Source organism: Salvelinus alpinus, chromosome 4 (assembly GCF_045679555.1).
Source record: "Salvelinus alpinus chromosome 4, SLU_Salpinus.1, whole genome shotgun sequence".
Lineage (NCBI taxonomy): Eukaryota > Metazoa > Chordata > Actinopteri > Salmoniformes > Salmonidae > Salvelinus > Salvelinus alpinus.
The window spans coordinates 21,628,185-21,647,294 of record NC_092089.1 but is presented as its reverse complement, the minus strand read 5'-3'; the positions used below and the strand labels follow the sequence as shown (position 1 = coordinate 21,647,294).

At 45.6% G+C, this 19,110-nt stretch overlaps 1 protein-coding gene and 1 non-coding gene across 4 annotated transcripts in view; both read right to left on the bottom strand.

Annotated features, from left to right (window-relative positions):
• Positions 1-896: 896 nt before the first annotated feature.
• chn2 (chimerin 2) overlaps positions 897-19,110 on the bottom strand; it is a 41,300-nt gene continuing 23,086 nt past the window's right edge. For all 3 annotated transcript variants that reach the window (XM_071396002.1, XM_071396003.1, XM_071396005.1), the window contains 7 exons: positions 16,502-16,591; positions 12,014-12,098; positions 3,570-3,743; positions 2,605-2,682; positions 2,236-2,373; positions 1,947-2,052; positions 897-1,814 (listed from right to left, as the gene is read on the bottom strand). In XM_071396002.1, the coding sequence (XP_071252103.1) occupies positions 1,643-1,814; positions 1,947-2,052; positions 2,236-2,373; positions 2,605-2,682; positions 3,570-3,743; positions 12,014-12,098; positions 16,502-16,591 (843 nt within the window). In that variant the 3' untranslated portion in view covers positions 897-1,642. The remainder of the gene's footprint in view (positions 1,815-1,946; positions 2,053-2,235; positions 2,374-2,604; positions 2,683-3,569; positions 3,744-12,013; positions 12,099-16,501; positions 16,592-19,110) is intronic.
• On the bottom strand, positions 3,364-3,439 carry trnaa-agc (transfer RNA alanine (anticodon AGC)). The gene has a single exon. It is a non-coding gene; the product is annotated as a tRNA-Ala (tRNA).

Genomic DNA, 19,110 nt, shown 5'->3' with positions numbered 1-19,110 from the left:
GTCTTTACCTGCGGGATCGTCTGAGACCAGCCACCTGGACAGCTGATGGAACTGAGGAGTCTTTCTGTCTGTAATAAAGCCCTTTTGTGGGGGAAAAAACTAATTCTGATTGGCTGGGCCTGGCTCCCAAGTGGGTGGGCCTATGTCCTCCCAGGCATACCCATGGGTGCACCCCTGCCCAGTCATATGAAATCCATAGATAAGGGCCTAATTTATTTATTTCCTTATTTGCACTGTAACTCAGTAAATTCTGTTGAAATTGTTGTATGCTGCGTTTATATTTTTGTTCAGTGTGTGTATATGTATATATATTACCCCATGTTATTCCACTAAAGTATGAATATTAATATATATATTAATTAATTTACCCATTCCATGTGTCAATTTAAAAGAATGGGAAGTTTGATTCAAAAGTTCTGTAAACATTTAGGCTCAGACACATTTCACCCAAACCATATACTATAACTCAGCCTATTTTTCTAGTACCAGCAAACAGTTGCAGATGGAAATTCAACAGTGCCACTCAAAATATGTTTCTAAGCATTTCCCTACAAGTTTAACCTGCCCTGTTTACCAATTCCTTTAGGGTTTTGTTATATTTTGACAATGGAACACATCGCAGATCCTTGACAACCTATCAGCTTCAGGGGATAAAAAGCACATGATGCTGAAAACTTTTGCAAAAAGAAATCTTCACAAAATAAATTGATCTGCACAGTGCTTCATACATAGACCATCCATCCATATCTCACCCTACAGGATCACACAGTTACTGAGTCAATAGAGTCTCTGAGTCATGAGACTCATTAACCAATAAGCACACAACGAACACACTTGAGCAGACAATCACTATACAGACAGACATCAACCAGGAAGAATGTGTTAGTGTGATGATGCTAGATTTATGAAAACATGTTTTTATTGTCACAGACACCGGAAAGGGGCAGTGAAATGTGTTGTTTTACAGGGTCAGCCATGGTAGTACAGCGACCCTGGAGCAAATTAGGGTTAAGTGCCTTGCTCAAAGGCACATTGACTTATTTTTAACCTTGTCGGCTCGGGTATTCAAACCAGCGACCTTCGTTTACTGGCCCAACACTAACCGCTAGGCTACTTGACGCCATGAAAGGTGTGTGGAAATGCTGGAATCAATGGCTTTTTCTAAAATGGCACCCTACTCACTATATAGTGCACACTACTGTGAACCACAGCCCTATGGGGCCAGTTCAGAAGTAATGAAAATAGGGTGCCATTTGGGACGTAACAAATACCTTGTTCCTCTTAAGGAGTATATGGCAGAATGTGACAACCTTTGACCTTACTGTAACAAGACATGATGTCTGACTGACGTACCACAGACTCAACTTCAACTGATACAGTCATGCTTATGGGAGAGAAGCAATGGAAGCTCAAATCTGACCACAATAGAAACATTTGGGAATTTTGACACTTCATATGATGACAGACATGATGGCTTGAGATTCCTCTGGTATGGAATAAATCAAACATCCTATTCCTGCCCAGCAACAGACAGGGCTCCAGCCCTTCCTGCCCAGCAACAGACAGGGCTCCAGCCCTTCCTGCCCAGCAACAGACAGGGCTCCAGCCCTTCCTGCCCAGCAACAGACAGGGCTCCAGCCCTTCAAAACAAGACGTCTTCATGCTCTATCAGGAGCTGTATGATGAGTTTCTGATGCCTCATGTCGTTCAGAGTGGCCAGGGCGTTCTGTTCAGGCGGCTGCATTAACGTCGGACCAAACACAATCCCCAGGTTCTCAGAATTCATGAAATTGTCCTTTTCAAACATGGTGACCCTGTGAGAAAGATGATTATTATATCAGTCAGAAAGGTGAGAAACAACATATGTATATTTGTAAGACTACATCACTGAATCAACCCCATGAAGATCAGATGCAGTGTGTGTGTGTGTGTGTGTGTTTCATCACTTCTTGAGATGCATCATCAGGTAGCGTAGGGTCTCGTAGTGGGCTGGCGGGAGCTGCAGCAGCCCCTCGTGGATGGCCTCCAGTCTGGTGTCTGGGTTGGGAATTTCTACCAGGAGGAAGTACTAATGTTAGTTACATTCACCTGATAAATAACCGTGCCTAAGACGTGAAGATTTTCCTTAGCTCCCCAAGCTAGTGCCTAGCCTTTAGCTCAGTACGCCATCAGTCATTGCGCTGGAGACCCAAGGTGCATTGAGCTAATTGTGGGAATAAGTATGGGAGTACGTACTTGCAGCTTGTATGAATCTGGAGTACACGTGGAATGTGATGACTGGAATGGGCAGGTCTCTCAGATAGAGCTTCAGAGCTCCAGCGATGATGTTGATGTCGTTGTACACATTGGCACTGATGTCTGCCTTCTCGCCATCTGCAGAGATGACACACCAGACACATTACGTACCGACCAGACTGCAGTATATTCACTACAATTACCACAATGCAACATATATGCCCTTTACACCTCACATAACGACATCCGGCAGTCTGATACGGCTATCCTGTGCTCATGTGCTTTTCATTTTAACCTATGGACTTTCATGTCTCATAACCTTAAACCAGACCTAAGCACTGAGGCAAAGGAAATTAAGTTAACACAAACCTCGGTCAAAGGCGAGCCTCACGTCCTCAATGTGTTCTGAGAAGCCAGACACTCTGTAGAGGCCCTCAGACTGCAGACCTGCAAGCAGCAACACAGAGAGTCGGTTATCTCTACTCCCTGTACCCTCTTTCACCCCCATACAGTCTCTACTAAATAAACTCAACAAGCTCTTTGGATCAACAAAATTATTCAACAAGAGTGGCCTTTATTTCAACCAATGGAGCCTTGAGGCAGATTACAGTACTTTGGGGAAATTACATATTTTGATTAAAATGTTGATTAAGTGTATTACATATATTTTAGAAATAACACATCCAGTTGAAATAACCCTTTTGAGAGTAGTTTAACGCAGTTCAATTGGACAATTTTCTTTCACTAAATGTAGCAATGTCCACCTGGACAGCCTAAAGAGGACTGGCTACCTCTCAGAGCCTGGTTCCTCTCTAGGTTTCTTCCTAGGTTCCTGCCTTTTTAGGGACTATTTCCTAGCCACTGTGCTTCTACATCTGCATTGCTTGCTGTTTGGGGTTTTAGGCTGGGTTTCTGTCTAAGCTCTTTGTGACATCTGCTGATGTAAAAATTGATTTATAAATACAATTTGATTGATTGAATTTGATGCTAATTTAAAAGATTGGTTTACACAGCATTTACTTTAGGAGCCTCCTTAGCCCTGGTACAAGAGAGCCAATACATTTTAGTCATTTAGCAGACGCTTTTATCCAGAGCAACTTACAGTTGTGAGTGCATACATTAAAGTACTGGTCCCCCGTGGGAATCGAACCCACAACCCTGGCGTTGCTAGCGCCATTCTCTACCAACTGAGCCACACGAGACCAAATCACAGACATCCATTTTCACCTTGAAATTTGAATATTCTTTCAGTTTAGCTAACAACATGCAGGGTGCACCTGGCTTAAATGTCACAGAAACATTCTAAACTGAATGGCTGCTAAACGGAACGGTACCTCGTAGTTCTATCTCCTTGATACACATGTCCACCACCATGGGCCGTGTGGTGTTGTGGGCCTTGACCAGGGTAGTGAGGTCACAGCTGAACACCTTCTTAATCCTGCGCAGGTCTGGCTGACAGTCGCTGGGCACCAGCTTGGAACACTGCTTGTGTACGTTCAGCCCACAGTCTGGAAACCACAGGTCAGAGAGGTAGTCAGTGTTAAATACACCCATACAGAAAGGATATATTCAAATCTTATAATCTGACATGATTATGGTCGACTTCTTCTAAAACAACATGTAACACTGTAACACATTACAGAAGGGTTAGAGATAACAAGTAGTACATTGATTAACCCCAATCTCAGAGAGAAAGCCCAGCCAGCTACGGTAAGACCAGGCTGCTTCAATATGCCATGGTGGGCCACGTCACAGCGTATCTGTCCCCAGGGGCGTGTCTTGTCTTGGCTGTTTGGCAGTGTTGTGGTTTTAGTCACGCAGAGGGTCTTGGACAGATGGGGGTGAGAGGAGCACCACCTCTCTGTGTGGCATCACTGTCCCGGTCTGGCCTGCACACACACCGTGACGAAGAGAACAAGCTGCCTCTCTGGGAGATGCCACAGGAATGTAACCTAGGTTGAGGTTTCTCTGCCTGTAAACATACTGTACTTGGGAGTCTCCCTGACTCAATAAGAACATCCAGCTAAATCATTCACCACTGATCGTGGCGTTTTTACTACCAAGAAATACCCAGCATTATTGCTGGTCCGCTGACTGGGGTTCCTTATTCTCAGACAGACAGATTAAAAACAGAGAAAAACAGAGGGAGACTGTCACACAGAAACAGATAAAGATGGATAAAGAGAGATAGACAGACAAGGAGATGGGATAGGGAGGAAGAGGACAGGCTAAGCATGCCAGATAAGAAGGAAGAGAGAGAACAGAAAGAGATGGGGATAGGGAGGAAGAGAGAGAGAACAGAGAGAGATGGCGACAGGGAGGAAGAGAGAGAGAACAGAGAGAGATGGCGACAGGGAGGAAGAGAGAGAGAACAGAGAGAGATGGGGATAGGGAGGAAGAGAGAGAGAGAGATGGGGACAGGGAGGAAGAGAGAGAGAGAGATGGGGACAGGGAGGAAGAGAGACAATGAGGATAGAAAGCCAGTCATCAGTTGTGTATCTCTGTGTGTTAGAGAAGGACTGCTTCAGATACAACTGGAAGTACTAAAGAAGTCTTCTGATTGCCATAGGGCACAGGGCTGTCTGATGACACCAGTGTTTGCCTGGGGCTTATAAGCATGGCTAATAACTGAACAACAAACCATCTGTCTACAGAGAAAAACAGCCACGTTAGTCCTCCTCTAAAACACATCCATGTCAGGATTGTGTCCAGGCCATAATAGAACCCTGTGTCTATCGCAGAGACTTTCCAAACCTACTTGTCAACTAGCCTCAATTGTGCTACAGTCTTGCTAAGTTGTAAATGTCTGTAATGTATTTCTAGTGTGTGTATGAACCCTATACTTCACTGCACCAGTGAAGTATAGGGCGGCAGGTAGCCTAGTGGTTAGAGCGTTGGGCCAGTAACCGATAGGTTGCTGGAACGAATCCTTGAACCGACAAGGTAAAAATGTGTCGTTCTGCCCCTGAACAAGGCAGTTAATCCACTGTTCCCCAATAGGCAGTCATTGTAAATAAGAAATTGTTCTAAACTGGCTTGTCTCATCAAATAAAAAATACAGTCTGATCTGTTATTCAGCCAACAAACATTTCAACAAGTTCACTAGGATACAACATTATTGATCAGTGGAATCATTAGGTGGAGTGTTCATAAATACTAGGGTTGCAAAGGATGGTTCATTTACTGGAAACTTTGGAAAGTTATCACAAGACATCTAGTGGCGCTTTTTGGGTATTTCAGATTATCACAGGTATCTGTAATTATCTCTGGCCCTCTGTGTGGCCTTATTACCTGTAAAAATATATAAAATAAGCAAACAATGACAACACTGTAAAACATGATCCTAAATATAAACCAGCAACTTAGTAAATACCATTGGTACAATATTAGGGTGTCAGTGTGACATACAGTACCAGTCAAAAGTCTGGACACACCTACTGTACTCATTACAGGGTTTATATTTTTACTATTTTCTAATAATAGTGGAGACATCAAACTATGAAATAATGCATATGGAATCATGTAGTAACCAAAAAAGTGTTAAATAAATCAAAATATATTTTGTATTGTATTTGAGATTCTTCAAAGTTGCCACCCTTTGCCTTGATGACAGCTTTGAACACTCTTGGCATTCTCTCAACCAGCTTCATGAGGAAGGCTTTTCCAACAGTCTTGAAGGAGTTTCCACATGTGCTGAGCACTTGTTTCCTTCACTCTGCGGTCCAACTCATTCCAAACCATTTCAATTGGGTTGAGGTCGGGTGATTGTGGAGGCCAGGTCATCTGATGCACCACTCCATCACTCTCCTTCTTGGTCAAATAGCCCTTACACAGCCTGGAGGTGTGTTTTGGGTCATTGTCCTGATGAAAAACAAATGATAGTTCCACTAAGCGCAAACCAGATGAGATGGAGTATCGCTGCAGAATGCTGTGGTAGCCATGCTAGTTAAGTGTGCTTTGAATTCTAAATAAATCACAGTGTCACAAGCAAAACACCCCCACACCATCACACCTCCTCCTCCATGCTTCACTGTGGGAACCACACATGCGGAGATCATCCGTTCACCTACTCTGCATCTCACAAAGACAAAATCTCAAATTTGGACACGTCAGACCAAAGGACAGATTTCCACCGGTCTAATGTCCATTGCTTGTGTTTCTTGGCCCAAACAAGTCTCTTCTTCTTATTGGTGTCCTTTAGTAGTGGATTATTTGTAGCAATTCAGCCTGATTCACACAGTCTCTTCTGAACAGTTGATGTTGAGATGTTTCTGTAACTTTAACTCTGTGAAACATTTATTTGGGCTGCAATCTGAGGTGCAGTTAACTCTAATGAACGTATCCTCTGCAGCAGCGGTAACTCTGGGTCTTCCTTTCCTGTGGCGGTCCTCATGAGAGCCAGTTTCATCATAGTGCTTGATGGTTTTTGTGACTGCACTTGAAGAAACTTTCAAAGTTCTTAAAATGTTCCTGATTGACTGACCTTCATGTCTTAAATGAATGATGGACTGTCTTTTCTCTGCTTATTTGAGCTGTTCTTCCCATAATATGGACTTGGTCTTTTACCAAATAGGGATATCTTCTGTATACCACCCCTATCTTGTCACAACACAGCAGATTGGCTCAAATGCATTCAGAAGGAAAGAAATTCACACCTGTTAATTGAAATGCATTCCAGGTGACTACCTCATGAAGCTGGTTGAAAGAATGCCAAGTGTGTGCAAAGCTGTCATTAAGGCAAAGGGTGGCTACTTTGAAGAACCTCCAATACCTTCTGATTTGTTTAGCACTTTTTTGGTTACTACATGATTCCATATGTGTTATTTCATCGTTTTGATGTCTTCACTATTATTCTACAGTGTAGAAAATAGTAAAGAAAGAAAATTGGTGCCAAACTGGTGGCAGTTGTGACAAAAGTTAATAGTAAATAGAGTGTCACGGTTCATTAAAAATAATGTCATTGTTGATTAGATGCTTTTTGCATTATTATGCTGTTTTCTCTTCAACCATATGGTCTATCTACTAGAAGCTCATGGACAATATGGTAACTTACCGGTAGCTTTGCAACCCTAAATATTACATCCTTTTATCTGGCAGGAAGCTCCAAGGACAGCTACAGTACATGTGTCCCTTTTCACTCGATTTAACTTCAGGATTGGAATGATATGAACAGTATTGTCATATTTTCCCCATGTACTGAAGCACTGAAACGGGTTAAAACCACTCCTTAAAAAGGATCTCCATTACAAAGCATGATGGCATGGCCAGACGGCACGGCACGGCCAAACCAGACGGCACGATCAGACGGCACGGCCAGACCAGACGGCACGATCAGACGGCGCGGCCAGACGGCACGGCCAGACCAGACGGCACGGCCAGACCAGACGGCACGGCCAGACCAGACGGCACGATCAGACGGCACGGCCAGACGGGATTGTTTTGATCTCGCAGACTGGGACATGTTCCGGGTAGCCTCAGAGTAATATCGACGTATACGCTGATTCGGTGAGTGAGTTTTTAAGAAAGTGTATAAGAGATGTTGTACCTACTGTGACTATTAAAACCTACCCTAACCAGAAACTGTGGATAGATGGTGGCATTTGCGCCAAACTGAAAGTGCAAATCACCACATTTAACCATGGAAAAGGGACTGGGAATATGGCCAAATACAAACAGTGTAGTTATTCCCTCCGCAAGGTAATCAAACGAGCAAAATGTCAGTATTAGAGACAAAGTGGAGTCACAATTCAACGGCTCAGACACGACATATGTGGTAGGGTCTACAAACAACCACGGACTACAAAAGGAAAACCACAGCCACCTCACGGACACCAACTAAACACCTTCTTTGCCCGCTTTGAGGATAATACAGTGCCACAGACACGGCCTGCTACCAAGGACTGTGGGATCTCCTTCTCCGTGGCCGATGGGAGTAAGGCATTTAAACGTGTTAACCTCGCAAGTCTGCCGGCCCAGACGGCATCCCTAGCCGCGTCCTCAGAGCATGCGCAGACCAGCTGGCATGTTAACGGACATATTCCATCTCTCCCTATCCCAGTCTCCTGTCCCCACATGTTTCATGGTGGCCACCATTGTTCCAGTACTCAAGAAGACAAAGGTAACTGAACTAAATGACTATCGCCCCGTAGCACTCACTTCTGTCATCATGAAGTGCTTTGAGAGACTAGTCAAGGATCATATAACCTCCACCTTAGCCATCACCCTAGATCCACTTCAATTTGCTTACCATCCCAATAGGTCCACAGACAATGCAATCGCCATCACACTGCCCTATCCCATCTGGACAAGAGGATTACCCATGTAAGAATGCTGTTCATTGACTATTGCTCAGCATTCAACACCATAGTACCCTCCAAGCTCATCATTAAGCATGAGGCCCTGGGTCTCAACCCCGCCCTGTGCAATTGGGTCCTGGACTTCCTGATGGGCCGCCCCCAGGTGGTGAAGGTAGGAAATAACACCTCCACTTCGCTGATCCTCAACAATGGGGCACCACAAGGGTGCGTGCTCAGCCCCCTCCTGTACTCCCTGTTCACCCATGACTGCATGGCCATGCACACCTCCAACTCAATCATCAAGTTTGCAGACCACACAATAGTAGTAGGCTTGATCACCAACGACGACGAGACCACCTATAGGGAGGAAGTGAGGGCACTCATAGTGTGGTGTCAGTAAAACAACCTCTCACTCAACGTCAACAAAACAAAGGAGATGATCGTGAACTTCAGGAAACAGCAGAGGGAGCACCCCCCTATCCACATGAATGGGACAGCAGTGGAGAAGGTGGAACGTTACGTTGCTCGGTGTACACATCACGGACAAACTGAAATGGTCCATCCACACAGACAGTGTTGTGAAGAAGGCGCAACAGCGCCTCTTCAACCTCGAGGCTGAAGAAATGTGGCTTGTCACCTAAAACCCTCACAAACTTTTACAGATGCACAATTGAGAGCATCCTGTCGGGCTGTATCCCCGCCTGGTACAGCAACTGCACCGCCCTCAACCGCAAGGCTCTCCAGAGGGTGATGCGGTCTGCACAACGCATCACCGGGGGCAAACTACCTGCCCTCCAGGACACCTACAGCACCTGATGTCACAGGAAGACCAAAAAGATAATCAAGGACAACAACCACCCGAGCCGCTGCCTGTTCACCCCGCTACCATCCAGAAGGCGAGGTCAGTACAGGTGCATTAAAGCTGGGGCCGAGAGACTGAAAAACATCTATCTCAAGGCCATCAGACTTAAAACAGCCACTAACACAGATGCTGCTGCCTACATACAGACTCAATCATTGGCCACTTTAATAAATGGATCACTAGTCACTTTAAGAATGCCACTTTAATAATGTTTACATATCTTGCATTACTCATCTCATATGTATATACTGTATTTTATACCATCTATTGCATCTTGCCCATGCCGCTCTGTCATTGCTCATCCATATATTTATATGTATATATTCTTATTCCATTCTTTTACTTAGATTTGTGTGTATTAGGTAGTTGTTGTGGAATTGTTAGATTACTTGTTAGATATTACTGCACTGTCGGAACTAGAAGCACAAGCATTTCGCTACACTTGCAATAACATCTGCTAACCATGTGTATGTGACCAATAAAATTAGATTTGACAGCACAGCCAGCCTTGTTGCAGTTTTGTGGATACAGTATTTGGATGTCCTTGCTTGACTGGGTGTGTCCCGTTGATGCACCTTCTAAGCTCTCTGTGAGCGTCTGTCTTGTTTATAAATAGTTGACAGCCATAGTCGCAGGGGGAACTGGTTTGTCCCAGGTGTCACTGAGGAATGCTAAATTACTACATTTCACAGGCCTCATCCAACCATTGATTTACATGGAACAGACCACATTTCCTGGACTCTACATTCCATGACATGATCCAGGCTTGAACATAATATTGTAATACCCTTTTTATTGTCATAGCATTTAAAAATAAATACATTATTAGGCATTTCAAGTTTGATATCTCATGTGTTACAATTAGTCACATGACATTAGTCACATGACATGAAACCCAACCGGACAGAGACGTCCGATCAGTTGTCCAATTTGATTGATATTTGATCAAACGTGAATTCTTGAAATAAATCAAAACTTGGAAGTCATATTGTTTATTTGTGGTAAACACGGGGGATAAAATGAGACAACACCTGGTTACATGGAGGATTTATTGAACATGTTGACTTGATCCATTTCTGCCCAGAGGGATGTTAACAGGACCCCAAGGGTCTGATCAGTGATGTTAACAGGACCCCAGGGGTCTGATCAGGGATGTTAACAGGACCCCAGGGGTCTGATCAGGGATGTTAACAGGACCCCAGGGGTCTGATCAGGGATGTTAACAGGACCCCAAGGGTCTGATCAGGGATGTTAACAGGACCCCAAGGGTCTGATCAGGGATGTTAACAGGACCCCAAGGGTCTGATCAGGGATGTTAACAGGACCCCAAGGGTCTGATCCGGGATGTTAACAGGACTCCAAGGGTCTGATCCGGGATGTTAACAGGACCCCAAGGGTCTGATCAGGGATGTTAACAGGACCCCAAGGGTCTGATCAGGGATGTTAACAGGACCCCAAGGGTCTGATCAGGGATGTTAACAGGACTCCAAGGGTCTGATCAGGGATGTTAACAGGACTCCAAGGGTCTGATCAGGGATGTTAACAGGACTCCAAGGGTCTGATCAGGGATGTTAACAGGACCCCAAGGGTCTGATCAGGGATGTTAACAGGACCCCAAGGGTCTGATCAGGGATGTTAACAGGACTCCAAGGGTCTGATCAGGGATGTTAACAGGACTCCAGGGGTCTGATCAGGGATGTTAACAGGACTCCAGGGGTCTGATCAGGGATGTTAACAGGACTCCAGGGGTCTGATCAGGGATGTTAACAGGACTCCAAGGGTCTGATCAGGGATGTTAACAGGACTCCAACGGTCTGATCAGGGATGTTAACAGGACCCCAAGGGTCTGATCAGGGATGTTAACAGGACCCCAAGGGTCTGATCAGGGATGTTAACAGGACCCCAAGGGTCTGATCAGGGATGTTAACAGGACTCCAGGGGTCTGATCAGGGATGTTAACAGGACTCCAGGGGTCTGATCAGGGATGTTAACAGGACTCCAACGGTCTGATCAGGGATGTTAACAGGACCCCAAGGGTCTGATCAGGGATGTTAACAGGACTCCAAGGGTCTGATCAGGGATGTTAACAGGACTCCAGGGGTCTGATCAGGGATGTTAACAGGACTCCAAGGGTCTGATCAGGGATGTTAACAGGACTCCAGGGGTCTGATCAGGGATGTTAACAGGACTCCAGGGTTCTGATCAGGGATGTTAACAGGACTCCAGGGGTCTGATCAGGGATGTTAACAGGACTCCAAGGGTCTGATCAGGGATGTTAACAGGACTCCAAGGGTCTGATCAGGGATGTTAACAGGACTCCAAGGGTCTGATCAGGGATGTTAACAGGACTCCAAGGGTCTGATCAGGGATGTTAACAGGACTCCAAGGGTCTGATCAGGGATTGGAGTTATTTTCTTTAGGCTTTCATCCCAAATTGCATCCAATTCCCTGTAAAACTTTAGATCAGAACCCTATGAGCCCTACACACGTGGACTACATAGGTAATAGGGTGATATTTGGGACGGTGCTCTAATGTGATGAAGTACCCATGAAAGGTCAGTGATGGTAGCTAGGTCAGCAGTGAGCAGTGTTGGGATGTCTGAATGGAAGAGGAGGTTACCTGAGCAGTGGACCCCTTGGGCTATGAGGCCCCACATGAAGTTGGCACAATACTCGCACCAGTGAGGCCCTCGGAAAGTATGAACCTATGGAAGGGTGAGACAACACAGCAATAGATTAGAGTCTGGAAGACACGCCACACCTTCTCGCTCTCACTGAACAAACATTATAACTCTAAATCACACACACACCACTAAACAAACATAACCCTCTAAATCACACACACATATACGCAAACAGACAAGATCTGTGAATTCTTTCATTCATTGTATTTCTGGAGGTGAGTAGGACCCAGGTCAGGTCAGACGGTTACTGTAGGTGAGTAGGACCCAGGGCAGGTCAGACGGTTACTGTAGGTGATTAGGACCCAGGTCAGACGTTTACTGTAGGTGAGTAGGACCCAGGTCAGGTCAGACGGTTACTGTAGGTGAGTAGGACCCAGGGCAGGTCAGACGGTTACTGTAGGTGAGTAGGACCCAGGGCAGGTCAGATGGTTACTGTAGGTGAGTAGGACCCAGGTCAGGTCAGACGTTTACTGTAGGTGAGTAGGACCCAGGGCAGGTCAGATGGTTACTGTAGGTGAGTAGGAACCCAGGTCAGGTCAGACGTTTACTGTCGGTGAGTACTGTCCTATGGGCTGCTCTGGCTCGGACGTGGCCTAGTGTCCTATGGGCTGCTCTGGCTCGGACGTGGCCTACCTAAAATATTACACTATGGCAAAATAGAGGGATACTTGTTTACCTGGATGTACCACAGCTCTTCACACTGTGCTTAGTAATGACAGAGGAATGTCTCTTCAGTAAGGCAGAGAATACTTGTCTGGGTCCCAAATGGCACCTTATATAGTTACCTATTTTGCCCTGGTGAAACTAGTCCTTTATCTAGGGAATAGGGTGCCATTTGGAACTCAGCCCTGGTCTCTGGTCCCAGTCTACAGTGGAAGGGATGGAGGGACCCCCAGCCCAGTCTACAGTGGAAGGGAGGGATGGACCCCAAGCCCAGTCTACAGTGGAAGGGATGGAGGGAGGGACCCCAAGCCCAGTCTACAGTGGAAGGGATGGAGGGAGGGACCCCAAGCCCAATGAGGGACTGTGTATACAAGTCAGATTAAAAGGATTTACAAAGTGTCTGGCATCTGTTCCTGCCCGGGCTGCTGGATACATGCAAACATGTTCACACACACGCAAGCCTGCACCGACCACTTCACTAAAGAGTTATTAGGTTACATTAGATTGATAGAATAGTACAGATAAGGGCTCTTGACAGGTGCTGAGCAGCCGGGTGGTTTGCTGTTCCATTCTCAAATGGGACCAGACACTAGGCTGGAGAGCTGGAGGCCATTCTACCCTGCAGGCTCACTGAAACCTGAGACACAATGGCAGGAATGTATTCAGGTGCCCATGAGGAGAGATCGCTTTCTCTCTCTCAATTCAATGTAAGGGCTTTATTGGCATGGGAAACATATGTTAACATTGTCAAAGCAAGAGAACCAAATAACAAACAAGTGAAATAAACAATACAAATTAACAGTAAACATTACACTCACAAAAGTACCAAAATAATAAAAGACATTACAAATGTCATATTATGTGCAAAAATGTCAAGTACAAAAGGGAAAATAAATTAACAGAAATATGGGTTGTATTTACAGTGGTGTTTGTTCTTCACTGGTTGTCCTTTTCTTGTGGCAACAGGTCACACATACTGCTGTTGTGATGGCACACTGTGTTATATCACCCAATAGATATGGGAGTTTATCAAAATAGGATTTGTTTTCAAATTCTTTGTGGGTTTGTGTAATCTGAGGGAAATATGTCTCTCTAATATGGTCATACACTGGGCAGGAGGTTAGGAAGTGCAGCTCAGTTTCCACCTCATTTTGTAGCTAGTGTGCACATAGCCTGTCTTCTCTTGAGATCCAGGTCTGCCTACGGCGGCCTTTCTCAATAGCAAGGCTACATCCCCTCTGTACATAGTCAAAGATTGTCTACATTTTGGGTCAGTTACTGTGGTCAGGTATTCTGCCACTGTGTATTCTCTGTTTCGGGCCAAGTAGCATTCTAGTTTGCTCTGTTGTTTTTGTTAATTCTTTCCAATGTATCAAAAAAGTATATTTTAGTTTTCTTATGATTTGGTTGGGTCTAATTGTGTTGCTGGCTCTGTGGGGTCTGCAAACAATTTAGTGGTATCCAATTGGTAGTAGTTACAGTCTTGTCTCATCGCTGCAACTCCCGTACGAACTCGGCGAAGGTCGAGAGCCATGCGTCCCCCGAAACACAACTCAACCAAGCCGCACTGCTTCTTGACACAATGCACATCCAACCCGGAAGCCAGCCGCACCAATGTGTCGGAGGAAACACCGTACACCTGGCGACCTGGTCAGCCACAGGAGTCGCTAGTGCGCGATGAGACAAGGATATCCTTGCCGGCTAAACCCTCCCCTAACCCGGACGATGCTGGGCCAATTGTGCGCCGCCCCATGGGCCTCCCGGTTGCGGCCGGCTGCGACAGAGCCTGGGCTCAAACCCAGAATCTCTGGTGGCACAGCTAGCACTGCGATGCAGTGCCTTAGACCACTGCGCCACCCGGGAGGCCATTATTTTAGTCTTACTGAGATTTACTGTCAGGGCCCAGGTCTGAAAGAATCTGTGCAGAAGATCTAGGTGCTGCTGTAGGCCCTCCTTGGTTGGTGACAGAAGCACCAGATCATCAGCAAACAGTAGACATTTGACTTCAGATTCTAGTAGGGTGAGGCCGGGTGCTGCAGACTGCTCTAGAGTCCTCGCCAATTCATTGATATATATGTTGAAGAGGGTGGGGCTTAAGATGCATCCCTGTCTCACCCCCAGCCCTGTGGAAAGAAGTGTGTGTGTTTTGCCAATTTTAACCGTGTACATGGATTTTATAATGTCATATGTTTTTCCCCCAACACCAATTTCCATCAATTTGTATAGCAGACCCTAATCCCAAACTGAGTCAAAAGCTTTTTTGAAATCAACAAAGCATGAGAAGACTGTCTGTTTTGTTTTGTTTGTTTGTTTGTTTGTTTGTTAGGGTGTGCAGGGTGAATACATGGTCTGTTTTATGGTAATTTGGTAAAAAGCCAATTTGACATTTGCTCAGTACATTGTTTTCACGAGAAAATGTATGAGTCTGCTGTTAATGATAATGCAGAGGATTTTCCAAAAGGTTGCTGTTGACGCATATCCCACAGTAGTTATTATTTGTCTCCACTTCTGTGGATTGGGGTGATCAGTCCTTGATTCCAAATATTGGGGAAGATGCCAGAGCTAAGGATGATATTAAGGAGTTTATGTATAACCAATTGGAATTTGTTGTCTGTATATTTTATCATTTCATTGTGGACACCAACACCACAGGCCTTTTTGGGTTGGAGGGTTTGTATTTTGTCCTGTAGTTCATTCAATGTAATTGGATCATCTAGTGGGTTCTGGTAGTCTTATATAGTTGATTCTAAAATGTGTATCTGATCATGTTTCTGCTGTTTGTTCTTTGTTATAGGGCCAAAAAGATTGGAGAAGTGGTTTACTCATACATTTTCATTTTGGATAGATAACTCTGTGTTGTTGTTTGTTTAGTGTTTTCTACGAGTCTATGGATTCTTCAATTACATTGAGCTGATTTCTGACGTGCTGTTCCTTCTTTTTCCGTAGGGTATTTCTGTATTGTCTTCACCATAGTGAAGGCGTAGGCTGATGTTTTCTGGGTCTCTATGTTTTTGGTTGGATAGGTTTCTCAATTTCTTTCTTAGGTTTTTGCTTTCTTCATCAAACCATTTGTCATTGTTGTTTCTGTTTGAACTGTTTAGATTTGATAGGGAAGTTGAGGTCAAAAATACTGGTTAGGTTTACTGCCAAGTTTGTGTTGGTCTCACACACCAAAATCATTTGTTGTTTTCAATATTTATTTCAATATATCAACTGTATTTCTGTTTTTGAAAATCAAGATGAAACAAAGAGGTTAAAGTGCTCAAAAATCTCAGACAATCAATGTTCACAGCCGTTAATGGGTTAAAACATACGCCATATCCATTAAGCACAGTCGATAGATTTAAACATATGGCTGACAGCTGCACGTGCCCACAAGACAGCTTTCATCATGAAAGCACATGATGATGAATAACATCAGTCTCTGTGTTATAATGGTACCTAACGGTAGCCAGTCAGGTGACAGGTAGGCAGCTCACCAGGCAGATAAAAAGAGTCATTGAAATCGGTTACTTTGTCACTTTGAGGAACGTCGCTTTTACGTTTCAGATCAACCTGACAGAACTTAATCTCCCAGGCCCTGCATGGACAAGCAGAGCTGCCTGTAGGAATGGAATAATTTCCTGAGGTAAAAGAGCTTTGAACAGAGAATCTACAGAGAGGCAGACCTCCTACAGAGGTCCTAAAGCAGTCGACTCTCCCTCCCTCCCTCCCTCACCACATCCTCCTTTAAAAAGGTTCAATCAAACAAACCATCTCACCTTGAAGTTGTGGATCTTGTCATAGGAGCTCTGCTTCTCGGAGGGGCAGTCTTTCAGGGTGCTGTGCCGTACCAGAGGAGAAGTGGTGATCTGTGGACAGGAAGCCAACAGTTTTAGAGGCTTCCAGAGTAACGTTCTCCTGCTCCCCAACTTGACCCTCAGGGCTAAGGCCAGTAGCTCCTGCCTCTTCCGCTCCCCTCTCTTGGTCTTGTGGACCGTTACATCTCCTGGCCCTATCCCTCCTCCCGGACCCCGGCTCCCTTCCTCCACTTCCATGGCCGCTGCCGTGTGTCTGACTGTGTCCCCCTGTCCTAGTCCGGGCTCCCACAGAGCCTCTGTCTCCTCTGGTGAGCCGTGTGGTGTGTGCTGGAGGACGTAGCGCCCAGTGCTGGGTAACAGACGCCGGCGGCACCTGCCCAACGAGGAGGACACGGCCGCTGTGCTCCACTCCCCTCCTCCCTCTGTTCCTCCCATTCCTCTTCCTGCTGGGATCCAGGATGGTACAGACTGACAGTCAGGATGCATCTGATCTGAGCTCCAGCTCCAGTTCCAGTTCCAGGAGAAAGAAGCAGAGAGCAGCCAGCAGCAGTGGGCGGCCCCAGGGCAGGAGTGTGCCTCACACAATGGCTCTCATTCACACACACCCAATAGGAGAGAGACAAGTCCGGGGGGAGGGTCCCTTGGTTGGTGGGGAGGGGCTAGGAGGAGAGTCCCTTGGTTGGTGGGGAGGGGCTAGGTGGGTGTGTGGGGTTAGAGTGAGTGTGTGTGGGGTGAGGGGGAGCTGTCAGTACAGCTCAGCAGCAATCTAAAGCAGGATCAATGGCTGCAGTCAAACTCTCTAAAGACACTCACACTCAACTGGAGATAATACTGAACTGAACTGCCAGTAGCCCACGGTAACAAACCCCCCCACCAACAACAGTTACATAACTAAGTCCCCTCCATACAACAGGAGTCCTGGCACTATCCTTCTGGCCCAGAAGAGCCACGACATGCTCCTAGATTCCTTCCAGTCCAGTAGAAACAGATTAGTCAACTACATCTCGACCTTCATGCCTCACAATCCACTGGTGGTCTTCCTCTCCCTGCCTAGACTGCAGCCAGACTACAAACAGACGCTATGACTCCAGCCTGCTCCCACCAATCACTCTGCTCTGCTCTTAAACCCCCAGCAGAACAGCATCCGACCATGGTCATCCATTGGGATTATGGCCATAATCCCCACTCAAGGTGTAATCCCACGGTGGCCAAATCCCTGTCAGGTCCCAGGCAGAGTTCATGGTGGCCATGTCCTGACTCAATGGGGGGCTGTTGCCAAATCTACAGCACTACAACAGATTGAGCGACTCTCCTTCTAAACATCCACTCCTTCTAAAACACCAGGAGGGCCTCATCAGCTCCTCTTGAGTAACAATACAATCAAATGGGAAGTAGACAACTCAAACTAGTGGACATTCAGGGTTGCTGACATGAAATGGTGAAATTAGGGACAGCAATACAGTTAGTCTGTGAAGAGAAAGAATGAGGGAATGTCAGAATTAAAACTAGAACAGAGGATTTTGTAGCTGTGATGGAATGATGAAGAGCTGGAAGGGTAGAATAGTTGAGGAAGGGAACGATCCTAAGGGAGAGAGAAATATATGCTTGAAGCTCACTCAGCTCAGAGACAAAAGCCCTTCAGCTGAAATGAGAGGATAGGCAGCTTTAAAAGGTTGTAATAGACATAGAAGCCGTTTTAAAAATATGGCTTTGGGCCTCCTGTACACCGTCCAAACTTCAGTAACGTAGACTGCCAGTCTGTCATGTCCCAAAAAAAGCGGGAGGTCAAAGTGCAGTCCTCCTGTTTCCTCTCTTCTGCGTCCCAAATTACACCCTATTCCTCTCTCGCCCCTACCTGGGCTCGAACCAGGGGCCCTCTGCACACAACAACAGCCACTCTCGAAGCATCGTTACCCATCGCGCCACAAAAGCCTCTGCAAGGGAAACAACTACTTCAAGGTCTCAGAGCAAGTGACATCACCGATTGAAACGCTATTAGCGCGCACCACCACTAACTAGCTAGCCATTTCACATTGGTTACACTGTAGCTACAGAAGTAATTCTCATTTCTACCAGCATGTCAACTGTGCAACTAGAGACAATACAATACATTTACTCCACACAGAAACACATACAAAGCTCTCCCTAACCATAACCCTATCCTCATGATTCCTGCTTACAAGCAAAAACAGGAATGACGTGCTCAATAAGGAAGTGGTCCGATGAAGTGGTTGTTAAGCTACAGGACTGTTTCACTAGCATAGACTGGAATGTTATGGGATTCATCAGTCACCGGCTTCATTAATAAGTGTATCAACGACGTTGTCCCCACAGTGCCCGTACGTACATATCCCAACCAGAAGTCATGGATTACAGGTACCATCCGCACTGAAAAGGCTGTCAGAGCAGCTCACAGCACCTGTACATAGCCCATCTATAAATAGCCCATCCAGCTACCTCATCCCCATACTGTATTTTTTTATTTATCTTGCTCCTTTGCACCCCAGTATCTCTACTTGCACATTCAACTTCTGCACATCTACCATTCCAGTGTTTAATTGCTATATTGT